General features: G+C 38.4%; 1 protein-coding gene across 4 annotated transcripts in view; it reads left to right on the top strand.

Moving 5' to 3' along the window:
- The window catches only part of ITPRID2 (ITPR interacting domain containing 2), a 46,162-nt gene that overhangs the window by 18,643 nt on the left and 13,290 nt on the right, over positions 1 to 14,229 (top strand). For all 4 annotated transcript variants that reach the window (XM_058712299.1, XM_058712307.1, XM_058712316.1 and 1 more), the window contains 3 exons: positions 5,776 to 5,848; positions 9,944 to 10,032; positions 11,647 to 12,855. In XM_058712299.1, the coding sequence (XP_058568282.1) occupies positions 5,776 to 5,848; positions 9,944 to 10,032; positions 11,647 to 12,855 (1,371 nt within the window). The remainder of the gene's footprint in view (positions 1 to 5,775; positions 5,849 to 9,943; positions 10,033 to 11,646; positions 12,856 to 14,229) is intronic.

Genomic DNA, 14,229 nt, shown 5'->3' with positions numbered 1-14,229 from the left:
CAGTAAACCAGTTCTCAAACAGATTAACTGAATGCCAGCTGCTTTGGGTAGCTGGGTGGAGGAGAAAATGTTGCGCTCTGTGCGTGAAGCTGCCTACTCCTGAGGCTAAGGTAAGATCTGACAGCCACCAGAAGTGAAGAGAGGAAATATTTAAATGTAAAGGGAGTTAAGTAGATGACAAGACTGACTCAGGCCTTGGAGCGTGAGAGTGACTATTTCTCATGTTAAGAAAAAAAATAATAAAAGGCCGGAGACTACTTTCAATTAAAAGTCAGTTTGCCTTATGAGAAAATGTTTTTGTAGACTACCAGATGTTTTGTAGACTGTTTAAAGTATTCTAGTGTGTCTAAAAGTTGTAAAACTATATTCTTGAGTTTTCAGATTTTTAATGACTTCCCTAAATAATACTTGGGTTCTCAAAATGGTTTATTTTTAATAAATACATCATGGTAACTGTCTAGAGCCGTAGACTTACGGATGAATGATTCCTAGTTAAACCAAAAGGATCCTACTCAGTAAGCAAGCGTTCATCTTTTATGTCAAGGAAAACTTTCTCACACTTAAATGTTAGAGGAAGGAGAACTTTTAGCTGTGTATTTTTGTAAATGGGTTGTTCTGTGTCTTCTCACTCAACAAATGAATTTACATTCAAATAGAGGGATTACTGGAAGTATATATAATTTTTTAAGCTACTGAAGTTTGGTAGTGTCTCTGCACTGATTGTTGAGTTAAGTACTTCGTCTCTTCGTTTTTAGTTGTTAGGTTTCAGGATTTTCTCCCGTTTTATTTATTGGCCTGAGTTAAAATAATCTGAAATCCATCAGATACTTGATCGATAGTTAAATTGTTCTTTTGGCCTTTCAAATTTGACTGTGTTTTGAAGACAAGCATTGTGTTTGCAATAGAATATGAACTCTCCCACATGATACATGGACCAGTGTCTGTTACTTTGAAGCCCAATTAACCACTAAATTTTATTTGACATTTATCTAAAAGACTTATGGTAACTTTTTAAAGAAGTATTTATGTGACAGTAAAAAGTAAACCTTGCAAGTAAAACCTGAAAGTTTGTTTTACCTAAAAATTTGCAACAAATATAGAATAATAAACTAGCACAGAAAGAGATCTTTGTATTCATTCTCCAGTTTTCTCCTTTTACAGATGAGGAAGCATTTTTCCTCCTCTAACATTGGATATTACTTGATAGCAGGGATTCTTCCTCATCATTCTGAGGGATGTAATGTTCCCGTCTATGTCAGTGCCTTACTTTGGGGAGGGCTGAGGGTGTGTCAATGTAAGGAATCCCTGGGTCATATCAGAGAGAGATCTGTTGTAAATTGTTACCACTTTACTCTTTCAAGATACTTGATTATCCCAAGGACCTGTGAAGTAGGAGTTTTAGTCTTTATTTTTCAGTTTTGAAAACTGACATAATTATCACAGATAATTCTGATAACTATCTGAAGCCATTTAGCCACTATGCGACATGAATAAGACTTGAATTTGGGTCTTTGTACACACATGCCACTTTAGACTACACCGTACCACTTGGTAAAGGTCAGACTGGCTGATAAAGTGTCAGACATTGGACAAGAACTCAAGTCCTCTGGTGCACAGCCTCATACTACTACTTCAGGAAAATAATTCTTTCATTTAAATTTTTTGACATGTCATTAAAAATTAGATTTATAATTTCTAAAGCTCCAGTTTTGAGTTCTTATTTTTTTTTTTAAACTGCTATAAATGTCTCCTTAAACCTTAGAGGAAGGGTTATTTGAGTTAGAACGTTCCATATATTGCTGCTCTGTAGAAGACAGTACAGTAGTGTTGTGTTGTGCCCAGAAGATGTATATTAGTCAGAATAAATGTGACAGATGTTAAAACAACAACAACAACAACACACACACAGAAAACAACAACCACAAAAAAATCCAAAGCAGGTGCCTGCCATGGTAGCAGGACATTGATTCAGAAGGATACAGTTTTAAGGGTGCCTGGGTGGCTCATTTGGTTAAGTGGCTGATTGTTGATTTTGGCTCAGATCATGATTGTGGGTTCATACCCTCCATTGGGGTCAGCACTGCCCTCGTGAAGCCTACTTGGGATTCTCTCTCTCTCTCCCTCTCTTTCTCTGCCCCTTCTCCACTTATGTGTGCATGTTGCTCTCTTCTCTCTCTCTCAGAAAGTTTTAATAAAACATTTATTACAACTATATCTTTTTAAAAGTTTATTTATCTTGAGAGAACACACACAACACATAGTCCGACGGGGCTCAATCCCACAAACCGTGAGATGATGATCTGAGCCGAAATCAGGAGTCGTGCTCCGGCACCTGGGTGGCTCAGGTGGTTAAGCCTCCAACTTCAGCTCAGGTCATTATCTTGTGGTTCGTGAGTTCAAGCCTTACGTCAGGCTCTGGGCTGACAGCTCAGAGCCTGGAACCTGCTTCAGATTCTGTCTCTCCCTGTCTCTCTGTCCCTTCCCCACTCTCAGTTTGTCTGTCTCTCTCAAAAATAAATAAACATTTGGGGCACCTGGGTGGCTCAGTCGGTTAAGTGTTTGACTTCGGCTCAGGTCATGGTCTCGTGGTTCATGAGTTCGAGCCCCACATCGGTCTCTGTGCTGACAGCTCAGAGCCTGGAGCCTGTTTCGGATTCTGTGTCTCCCTCTCTCTCTGCCCCTCCCCGGCTCATGCTCTGTCTCTCGTGTCACAAATAAATAGACATTTAAAAAAATTTTTTTTAAATAAACATTAAAAGAAAAAATTTTTTAAAGAGTCATATGTTCAACTGACCGAGCCACCCAGGCGCCTTTTCAATACAGTTTTAAACCTCAAAACATTTGAGACCAAGCGATTTTATCATTTTGGCATGGGGGTTTTGGGGTAATTTTTATTATGGAAAGTTTCAACTTACCTAGAGATTAGAAACATTGTGTAGTGAATACCCATTTTCCATTACCCAATTCAGTTATCGATATTCAGCTATAGTTAATTGAATAAAAGGCAATCTGTAACGAATGACCAGAACTCCACTGAGGATCTGAAACCATTGAGTATCCTGCCACATAAATAGATCCAAGTTTTGTTTGCTTCATAATTTTCTGTGCTGTACTCCATGTCAGATTTGACTACTTTCCTTTGCACAGCTGTGACCAGTACTAACACATGCTAAGCTATGAAATGTAACTTGCCCCTAGCATGTCTTCTTCTGTCTTCAACAAGCGATTGATGATTTTTTGTTAAGTGGGAAGAAGAATCCTCACTTTAGTAGTTTTATTAGTAAAAAATGACCCTCAGTTCTTTTTATTTTTTATTTTTTATTTATTTTTTTTTAAATTTTTTTTTCAACGTTTTTTATTTATTTTTGGGACAGAGAGAGACAGAGCATGAACGGGGGAGGGGCAGAGAGAGAGGGAGACACAGAACTGGAAACAGGCTCCAGGCTCCGAGCCATCAGCCCAGAGCCTGACGCGGGGCTCGAACTCACGGACCGCGAGATGGTGACCTGGCTGAAGTCGGACGCCTAACCGACTGCGCCACCCAGGCGCCCCCCTCAGTTCTTTTTAAAGGGCCCTTTTCTTTGAATTAATGGAGTTTGTAGTTTTTGTACTTTAAAATTTTTACTTTGTTTTGGCATTGAGTAGCATCTTAAAAGATTATTGAAGATACATATTCATTAAAGACATGTTTTGTGACTAATTTTATAAATCTAAGGTTGTGACTAATTTTATAAATCTAAGGAATGGACTATGTGATAATTCTACATTTTAAAAGGGGAGAGTAGAATTTGGTATATCACAACGCCGTGCCTTAACTGAGAATCCTAGAATAAAATCAAAGAGGAATTTGGATTTCTGTTATACTTCTTTGGTCTGTTTGATATTTCCTTTAACAGAAAACTCTTTCAAGTAGGGTAGGCCTGAATAGAGACTAATAATAGAGCTTTTGTTGAATTTAAAAAGAAAATGCATTTTGTCTCCTTGCACACAAAACAATGGTTTTCCTGTTGAACTTATGTCTGCTGCTTTGAAGAATATATACATAGTTTCTGAGTAATAACAAAGAGGTTAGAAACTATTTTATATAATAATTTATAGGTGGTGGTTTTAAATGACCAGTGTGTTTTATTTCTCAAAAGATTCATGAACTTTGGGTTCATGGAACTGTGTAGAACAAAAATATCACAAATCAGAGCAGTTTTTAAATTGGGTAATATCTTTAGCCTTTGAGCATTTTTTCCCCATGTTTGTCATTCTGCTCTCATTCCTATGGACTATTTCTTATTCTTGAAGGGGTTCATACTTCAAAACTACCAGCATTCTACCTAAAACCTGTTTGCTAATTGCTTTCTTACTTATTCAAGGTTGAAAACCTTGTTTGGCTAGTTTGTCTACTTTACTAGGATGTGATTTATTATTTCAAGTACTAATCATTGCAAAGTAGTGTTAGAAATTAGTGTCTCACCCTCCCCAGATGTTTATTTTTAATATAGAGTTAGTTATATTAGAATAGAGTATTTGCAGGGGCACCTGGGTGGCTCATTTGTTTAAGTGTCTGACATTAGCTCAGGTCATGATCCCATGGGTTCCTGGGTTCGAGCCCCATGTCAGGCTCTGTGCTGACAGCTCAGAGCCTAGAGCCTGCTTCAGATTCTGTCTCCCTCTCTCTGCCCCTTTCTCGCTCACATTCTCTCTCAAAAATAAATAAACATTAAAACATTTTTTAATAAAATAGAGTATTTGCAGAATGGGATAGATGTGGTGAATAAGGAGTCTGAAAATTCCTAAATTATGTATTTGTACAGGTTGGGGGGAGATAACATAAAAAGAAAACTTTTCTCTCTGTCCCAAAAATAAATAAAAAATGTTGAAAAAAAAATATTTAAAAAAAAAGGGGCGCCTGGGTGGCGCAGTCGGTTAAGCGTCCGACTTCAGCCAGGTCACGATCTCGCGGTCTGTGAGTTCGAGCCCCGCGTCAGGCTCTGGGCTGATGGCTCGGAGCCTGGAGCCTGTTTCTGATTCTGTGTCTCCCTCTCTCTCTGCCCCTCCCCCGTTCATGCTCTGTCTCTCTCTGTCCCAAAAATAAATAAAAAATGTTGAAAAAAAAAAAATATTTAAAAAGAAAACTTTTTTGGTTTATATCTTCTCTGAATATAGTTTTCAGGGAGGATTTATGGAAGATCTTTCAACAGTTTAGTTCTGTAATGAAACATTTTTTTTTTTTTTGGAACTCCTAGTTTATATCTTAAAAGACCATTTATGTTAGGACAAAGCAGTTGTATACAAGAGTGGTTTTTCATAACTCAGAATTTGGGGGATCTTACAAACTTTTCTAATGGGAGCATAATATGCATTTTTTTAAAGATACAAGACTTGTAGTTGCCTCAGCTGTGTGTCAGTCATGGTCTGCTGCAAAGTTATTGGCATTTCTCCCAGGATTGGCCTTACACTTTGAAGTTTAACATTTACAGAAAAACTTTTTCTTAGGGGTCAATTTTTTATTTAATAGCAAATTTTTTAAATGAAGTAGTTTACACATGTAGTCATTTTTCATTGCTAGCTACAGACATTCAGTCCTATTGTTAACTGGAAAATAGACTGTAAAATTGAGATGTCAGACACTCTCACAATTTTGAGATAAGATGTTTTGCCTTTTTTAAATACAAAGTTTTGATACCCTTTTAGTTGTGTTGATTTGTTTAATAAGTAATTATCAAGAGGTATTATTCTTCATCATAGATTTTTCAAGTTGTAACTACTTAAAACTGTTTTTAGGTTCAGAGTACTGAGGGAGAAGCTCCTCATGTTCCAGCCGCTTACCAGCTAGGTCTCACCAAGTCAAAAAGAGGTAAGTTGACTAATGTCCACTAGTTCCCAAGCACATTACCAAAGTGTGTCATTCATTGGTTTGGAAAAGGGGTTTACCTATCAGTATTTGAGTACCTGTTAGTGGAAAAGAAGGTTATGATGCTTAACCTTAAGCATCCAGGTATGGGCGCTTCATTATACTTTGGTTATAGAATTTTTTGTATCTTCTTGAAGACTTTTGTGCCCATAAAATAATTTTTGTTTGCTTATCCTGAAATGCAGTTCTGTGCACTCTAATTGTTCTTCAGCTCTGCCTAAGGGCTAGATGGGAAGTGATAGAGCAACAGATTCAGGCCTGCTTTTAACGTGGTTATGATTGAAATATACACTTGTATTATCCACCTCTGCCTTTCATTATTTAAACATGGCTCCTAATGTTTAAATTTAAACATGGCTCCATGATTTAAACATGGCTACTAAACATGCATATGCCTCTGGCAAAAAAATACCCATCTCTCAGTAGTGGTTAAAGCTAGTTAAGTTCAATTTAAACTATGGATCAAAGGTGAGTGTCTGCAGATACCATTCTTCTCTTGAATTATTAATTATTGACCAAAGAGCCTTTGAATTCATTTCTTTCACTTTTAATTTGCAACAAGAAAAACTTGCCTGATGTTTAAAATCACAAAGCTTTTGAGATTTAGAGAAAAGGAGAGAGGAAGGAAAGAAGTTAAAGTGGCCACTGAAGGTGGCTGTTTATTTTTAAAGCTTTACACATGCTGAACCACCCTGTTTTTTTGTTTTTTTTTTTAAACAAAGGATCATATGTATGTTCCTGGAATAGGAAATTGCATGTTTGTTCTCTTCTGATCTCTGAAATGACTTCATAAGAGAGAATTTGCATATAATTTTTCTTTTATTGCATCGTGGTACTAAGTGCTCCTGTCTCACTAGATCACTACAGTTCTGGTTGGACACAAAATGAGCTTTCCTGTTCTTTGTCCCCTTTTTAAGTCCATAAATGTATGTATGTGTTTCTGAGCTGTAAGGCAGGCTTCACAGCCATCAAGAATTTTTTCCTTTGGATAGGTTGACAAGGGGTACATTAGAAAAAGCAGTTTGTCTTGTGTCAAAAAAGGGATTAAAAACCGTAGAAATACTTCAGGATCTTTCAAGAGCAAGCTCCTTGTGGTAGAAAAAAACAGAATGTGGTTTGTATCCACATCTGAGTTTCTTCCTCTTACCAATAAGAGGTCTCTTATTTCTGGTGGCATATGTAAAAGTGTTAACATTTTTATGAATCACATTTTTATAAATTAACAGTAAAATCATTTCGTGTGTACATGAGAGGGAGAGGGAACAATATAGCGTTTTCATCATTTTTAAGCATCGCTTCTATCAAGTTTTGATAGTGTGATATGGAAGTATCTTTGATTAATTATAATTACAGAATTAGAATCACTGGTAAAATACTCATTTCACAAGTTTAGTACATATAGTGCACTATACATATATGCACTATAGTGCATGTAGTACATGTATATATAAAAAAAAATACTTGCACCTTAATGATAGGGCTTTTGAAGTTAGAGTGATCTTAATTCTCCTATCCAGTCCTGGGATTTAAGTCTAGAGAAGTTTAGTGACTCAACTCTTGTCACAACTAACATTCACTAAGCTATGTTGAAAGCTTATTCCTTATTATAGAAGAGGTACAAATTTTCTTTAGTCCTGCAGAGTGTACAGGTGTTCTGTTCTATTTCTTTATGATATTGGACAAACACAAATTCTAGGTTTTGTTTTGTTCTCACTTTAATGTTTTGCTCTAACATCCTCGTTTTTAATTAGAAATAGTGTTAAATCTCTTCAGTTAGGACAGAGGTCTGATTGTTTTTAATTCCACGTTTTTCTGTGGAGAACGGTGTTTTTTGTGAAATACCTGCCTAAAGAACATAGGTTGTGATTTACAGTTTACAGAATAGTTTCGCCTACACCCTACTTAGTTCCTGAAGTAGCCCTGTGAGATAGAAGGATTATTCTGTTTTGTGAAGGAGAGAAGTCACTGCTTATTATGATAAAGTAGGAACTTGAACCCAGGCCTCCTTGTTCTTTCCACAGCCCAACTCCTGCTGTGAAGGCTGAGTAGGCTGTAATCTGACCTAGTCTATGTGAACTCAAGGCTAACAACCACAGAGGTGAACTCAGCATAGACTGTATTCCGCAACAGATAAAACTGACCTGAGCGGAGCTAATCACTGGCTTCCCTGGGCTCCAGCCACTGCCCTTTGCCCAACATGATAGGCAATTTCACTTCTAAATCCTTTAAGGGACTTTTTAAATTTTATTGTTGCTTTAAAAAGAAAGTTATCGTTAGAGTGGGAGAGAGCCAAAGTATAAGAGACTCTTAAAAACTGAGAACAAACTGAGGGTTGATGGGGGGTGGGAGAGAGGGGAGGGTAGGTGATGAGCATTGAAGAGGGGATCTTTTGGGATGAGCACTGGGTGTTGTATGGAAACCAATTTGACAATAAATTTCACATATTAAAAAATAATAAATAAATAAATAAATAAATAAAAAACATGAGAAAAAAATAAAAAGAAAGTTATTGTTTCATTCAGTATACATTTATTTATTGTTTAATTGTTTTAGGTACTGGGATACAAAATAGAATAAATGAGGTTTCTGTCTTCAGAAGACTCATAGTCTAAAAAAAGACATGCAAACACATAATTATGGTGATAACTACTGTGACGTTAAGATGTTAATCATTCTCTCAGTTGATATAATGCATAATTAGTACCTATGGTAACAGCTCATTCCAGTTCAGTTTCACAATTGTTCCAGTTTACCTAGGCCTATCAAAGGTATGGATCAATTTTTTATATGTCATTATACAATTTTGTTCACTTCAAAGCAATATTACAGAATTTTTCTAAATTATGATGGGAAAAAATTACGCCATTCTGTGATACTCTTAGATTAAACCTGAAGCTACAAGTGGGATATTTTTCAAAGTGAGGCAAAGTTTAATTGATTTTGGATTTTATTAAAACATATTATCAGGTTTTTGGTAAAACACACTTTGTTTAGCTTGATGCTTTTATTTTTTAATGCTTGCTTATTTATTTATTTATTTTGAGAGAGAGAAAGAGAGAGCATGCATGCATACTGAAAAAGGGCAGAGAGATGGAGAGAGAGAATCCTAAGTAGGCTCCAAGCTATCAGTAGAGCCCAACATGGGGCTCAGTCCCACAAACCATGAGATCATGACCTGAGACAAAATCAAAAGTTGGACACTTAGCCAACTGTGCCACCCAGGTGCCCCTAGTTTGATGCTTTTGAAGTTCTGCAAAACTTGACCTTGTCATGAAGCTTCTCCCTTAGTAAATGTTATAGATAAAAAGTTTCTCCCAAACTTGCAGTGTGGATGGCCATGTGATCTGCTGTGCTTAGGTGGCCTTTTTATTTTAAAAAGTGTTTTCAGGTTATACTAACCAGGAATTAGAGTTTTTAGGCCAAAAAGCAAACAGGGTTTCTTTAAGATTAACAACATGTATCAGTTGAACCTATTTGAGTTTCATGCAATTGTTATGAAATCATTGTTTCATGACTTACAAATGTTTGCATCATTTGAAACATCAGAAACATTTAAGTACTCTTGCCTGCAAATTATTTAATTTATTGGCACCTTAAGTATATTCTTATTTTGTTATTAGGAAGATAATAGAACTTTTTTGCACACTACATTTAAACTTCGAATTTCACCTGCTGAATATCTACATATTTACATAAAGGAAGTGGCTTCCTTTGGGATTCCTGTTTTTATCAGTGTGGTTCTTGTTTTCAGCCAGTTGTCCTCCAAGGATAGGAAACTAATTGGTTATACCAAAATATATTAAAACCGGAACTTAATTAGCAACTGAACACAGAATTTCTGATAGATGTGATTCAGTTTTTGGTTGAATTCAAGCTGCCTTCTGTGCTTTGAAGCCACATTTTGCATAAGTGATGCATATTTTTCTAAGAAGGAATCAATACGTATCAGACATGTATCAGGAATTAGATATCTGTAAGACCTTCTTTCCAGTGAAGTCCTATTTAGCAGTTCTGCCCTAACTGCATGTCTTTTGATAGATCATTTGTTACGTACTGCAAGTCAACACTCTGACAGCAGTGGCTTTGCTGAAGATTCGACAGACTGCCTCTCCCTCAGTCATCTTCAGGTAAAAATTTCCATTGTAGTAGGCACTCTGATCAACTTCTTCCTATTTAGGTGATTTTTCACTACCTATATATTTCAAGACTGAATCTGTATAATCTTTATTTTTCAAATGACAGTAAGAATAAAACTCCAGGACGTAGGTGTTATCTAAGCATTTGATTACAGGTTTTAGTTTTCACTAATTCTGCATCTCTTTCTGACTAAGCACTGACACATTTTTTAAAATGTTTATTTATTTACTTAGAGTCTATAATGCAAGCAGGGGAGGGGCGGAGAAAGAGGGAGCGAGAGAGAATCCCAAGCAGGCTCTGTGCTGTCAGCATGGAACCTGATGCGGGCTTAGTCTCACGAACTGTGAGATCATGACCTGAACCAAAATCAAGAGTCAGACACTCCACCACCTGAGCCACCCAGATGCCCCCTCTCTGACTGAACATTTAAAAACAAAGAGAGTTCCTCCTCCTTTATTTTTTGACTTTCAGGAAATAGAGGTTATTTTGATCATTATTCTGTCTGATACTTTTCTTCTATTTTCCCACTATTGCTTCAGTTTGTTTGTTTATTTAATAGCTAACGTTGTGTTACATAGCTTTCTGGATATTCTATGACTTTAATGGTGGAGTGTGTTAGATAACCCAGGTAACAGGCACATCTTTATCCTTAAGGAGTTTATACTCTGTGTGTGTAACATATGGAGCCCTTGTATGCGAAGGTACAGAAGCATTTTGAAATTGTCTAAAATATCTAGGAGCAAACTTTAAAGAAAATTGGAGGTAAGAGAAAAAGAGAACCCACAAGAGCCTCCAGGAACATAGTACCTGAGGGGCACACAGACGAGAAGTGTTTAAGGAGACTCAGAAAGAATAATCCAGTGGGCAGAACAACTGGGAGTTGGAGGAGAGCGTTTTTTAAAAGGAAATCTGTGGACGTGAGCATAGAAAGATAAGAATTCAGCTTTCTGGTGAGTGGTTGAGTGAGTGGTTTTGAGGTAAGAAATGAGGCAGAAGCATGAGGGCAGAGTAAAGTGATAAGGAAAAGAAGGTACGGATGTTGACTGTTTTTTTCAAATAAGGGTGATAGGTCTTTGTGTCTTTTTCAAAGGGGGATGACTCAGGAAAGTTGTTTGGCTAAGGGAAGGAGCTCTAAGAAGACAGATGCAGAAAAATCTGGGATAAAATTGTGCAGAAATACCACAGTCCTGGAGAGGATGTGATCAGACGTATAGACTGGAGGATTTGCTTTGAAAAAAAGCCAATTTCCTTTCAGAACAGAGAGGAAGGAATGGCAGGGAGAGGTAGGGGAACATTTGTAGGTGTTGGGGAAGAAAGTTAAGAAATTTCGGTCCATCTTCTCAGTAACTCAGTGTCATGTGTTGGAAGAAAAGGAAATGGGTGCTGAAAAGGGGACCTGAGGTAAATAGTAAAGGTCTGGAATAAGCTTTGTGGGAAAGTGAAGGAGTTGCTGACTAGGGGCAGTAAAACACAGTTTTGAGCAGCACCAGGGCCGTCACCAAGGTGGAGACCCTGAAAGTATAGAAACGGCATATCAGTTTGGCATTTTGTTAGTGATCCCTCTTATCCAAATTCTCCATTTTTCCACCCATTTCCTTTCACAGGTTCATGAGTCCTTGCAGGCTATGGGGAGTAGTGCCGACAGTTGTGACAGTGAGACAACAGTCACCTCATTTGGTGAAGACCTTGTCACACCAACAGCACAAGACCAGCCTTATTTTCATGAGTCAGAGGAGGAGTCTCTGATCCCTCTTCAGAAGGGAAGAGAGAAGGCAGCAACAATTGCTGATAGAAGGTCAGATAGCCAGAATTTCCCCCAGTGCGAGACTGTTGAGCCTGCAGGGAACACAGAGTCCCCCTGTGGGGGAGGGGACCACATTACTGCAATTACTGAAGTGAAAGAGGATTTGTCTCCAGCACAGCCAGTGGATCTGCTGGGGGAAGCAAGTGCCGAAAGTGATGTGGATAAAAGCAGTGAATGTGAATTTGCCCAGTATACCACACACCATATTCTCAAATCACTGGCTTCCATTGAAGCTAGATGCAGTGAGAAGAGCTCGGAAAATACAACTGGGCCTCCCTCTTCTGTGGACAGAGTTAATACCGCTTTGCAAAGAGCTCAAATGAAGGTTTGCAGTCTGTCTAATCAGAGAGTAGGGCGTAGCTTGATAAAATCGAAAGATCTGTTAAAACAAAGGTACTTGTTTGCAAAAGCTGGCTATCCTCTAAGAAGGTCTCAGTCTTTACCAACAACCTTATTGAGCCCGGTAAGAGTCGTATCCTCTGTCAATGTTCGGTTGTCCCCAGGAAAAGAGACCAGATGCAGTCCACCGTCCTTCACTTACAAGTACACACCTGAAGAGGAACAGAAATTAGAAAAAGAGGTGATTGAGCACGATGGTCAGTCTTTAGTTAAATCCACTATTTTCATCTCTCCATCATCTGTGAAGAAAGAAGAAGCCTCTCAGAGCGAGGTGAACCGGTTGGAGGAATGCCATCATCGAAGGACTCCTTCCTGTTCGCTCTATGCTCCGGCACCAGTATCTCAGTCCACCTGTTCTCTTCACTCTGCCCACTCGGAGTGGCAGGAGAGGCCCCTGTGTGAGCACATGAGAACTCTGAGCACTCACAGTGTTCCCAACATATCAGGTGCCACCTGTAGTGCCTTCACTACCCCTTTCGGGTGTCCTAACTCGCATCGACATGCTGCCTACCCTTACCGAGCGTGCTCTGTGAACCCCCCTTCCGCCATTGAAATGCAGTTGCGAAGAGTATTGCATGATATTAGAAACTCACTGCAGAATCTTTCACAGGTATGAGGGGGAAAAAATGTTTTTTTTTCTTTTACTGATCTGAGCACCTTTTAATTCACTAAGAAGCAAAGTCCCATCAGGCATGAACCACCTCAGCCTCATTTTCTTACATGCCTAAACTTCTCTGAACCTGCCCTCCTCCTGTATTCTTCCCTCCTATCTTAAGGGAAAAGCTATAATTAATCCTGAACAAGGTTAATTTCTCTGCTCATAATCTCTCTCTCTTCTGGAGAAGAGATTTTGCTCATTAGGTAACCTCCCTTCTTTAGCCTATCCTCCATTGTCTTTTTTTTTAAGTCAGGTTGTACCTATTACTAAAAAATCTTCCCTCTCAAATGCTGCCTCCCTTTCTCTGCCGTTTGATCATGTTTACTGCCTCTTTCCTTTCTAAGCTTTCCTTCTCTCGACCTCTGTGTCGCCGTGTGTTCCCCTGGCTCTGCTCATAGCTGTCTAAGCTTCCCCCTTCATCTACTGACTCCTGATGCTGGTCTCCTGGCACAGAATTAGTCTGCTTCCACTGGGTTCAAAGACTGGAACTGCCCCAGAAAAGAAAAAAAATCAGGTAAAGTGTGAATTTGAATAAAAATAGTCTGTCTTGTCACTTTTAAAATTACTGCGCTCAGATATGTTGGTGGGCTGCAAAAAATTTTCCAAAAAAGCTTTGAAAACAAATTGTCTTTAGGTTTGCCTTTCTAAATCTGTCTCCACTCTACTTGTGTTTAGATAGTTTGAGGAAATAAAGAAAATGACAGTGTAATGTCCTGATCACAGAGTTCAGCTAGGAGTCAGGAGGTTTACAGTGTATATAATAGATCTCTTATGATGACATCATAGGAAGGATGCCACTAGGAAAGGCAAAATCAAATTTGCAACTTATTAAGTGGCAAAGTATACTTTCTTTTAAATACAGATTTTATCCTCATGAGGATGGTCACCTAATGATTTTCTCCCGGTCTGACCAGAATGTGGGTATTTTTTCTTCCTCCTTATAAAAATCTGTGAGATACCTAACTCTCCAGCTGTAATTACGTGAAGCACAGGGTTTCCAGGGCTCAACCCACCTACGCTTTGATGGTGCACCTTTCTAGACCAGCTGCTCTACATGTGGTCTGCTCCTCTTGGGTGTCCCATCAGTAACTCAGCTAAATAATCTTCTCACCACCTCCCACCCCCCCAGTAGACAGATGCTCTTCATGACTTGTCTCTGACTATCTGTCCAGTCTCGTTCTTCATGCGTGTGCTCCAGCTGTGTTGGACTGCGTGCAGTTCTTTAAATAGGTGTGCGTTCCTGTGTCTGTCTTTACAAATGCCACTGATTTTGTTTGTTTGTTTGTTTTAACCTGGAGTCCCTTGCCCTTGCCTTTCTCTGCCTGA

This window comes from Neofelis nebulosa, chromosome 2 (assembly GCF_028018385.1).
Source record: "Neofelis nebulosa isolate mNeoNeb1 chromosome 2, mNeoNeb1.pri, whole genome shotgun sequence".
Lineage (NCBI taxonomy): Eukaryota > Metazoa > Chordata > Mammalia > Carnivora > Felidae > Neofelis > Neofelis nebulosa.
Note: the sequence above shows the minus strand (reverse complement) of the source record. Positions and strands in the feature narration are given on the sequence as shown.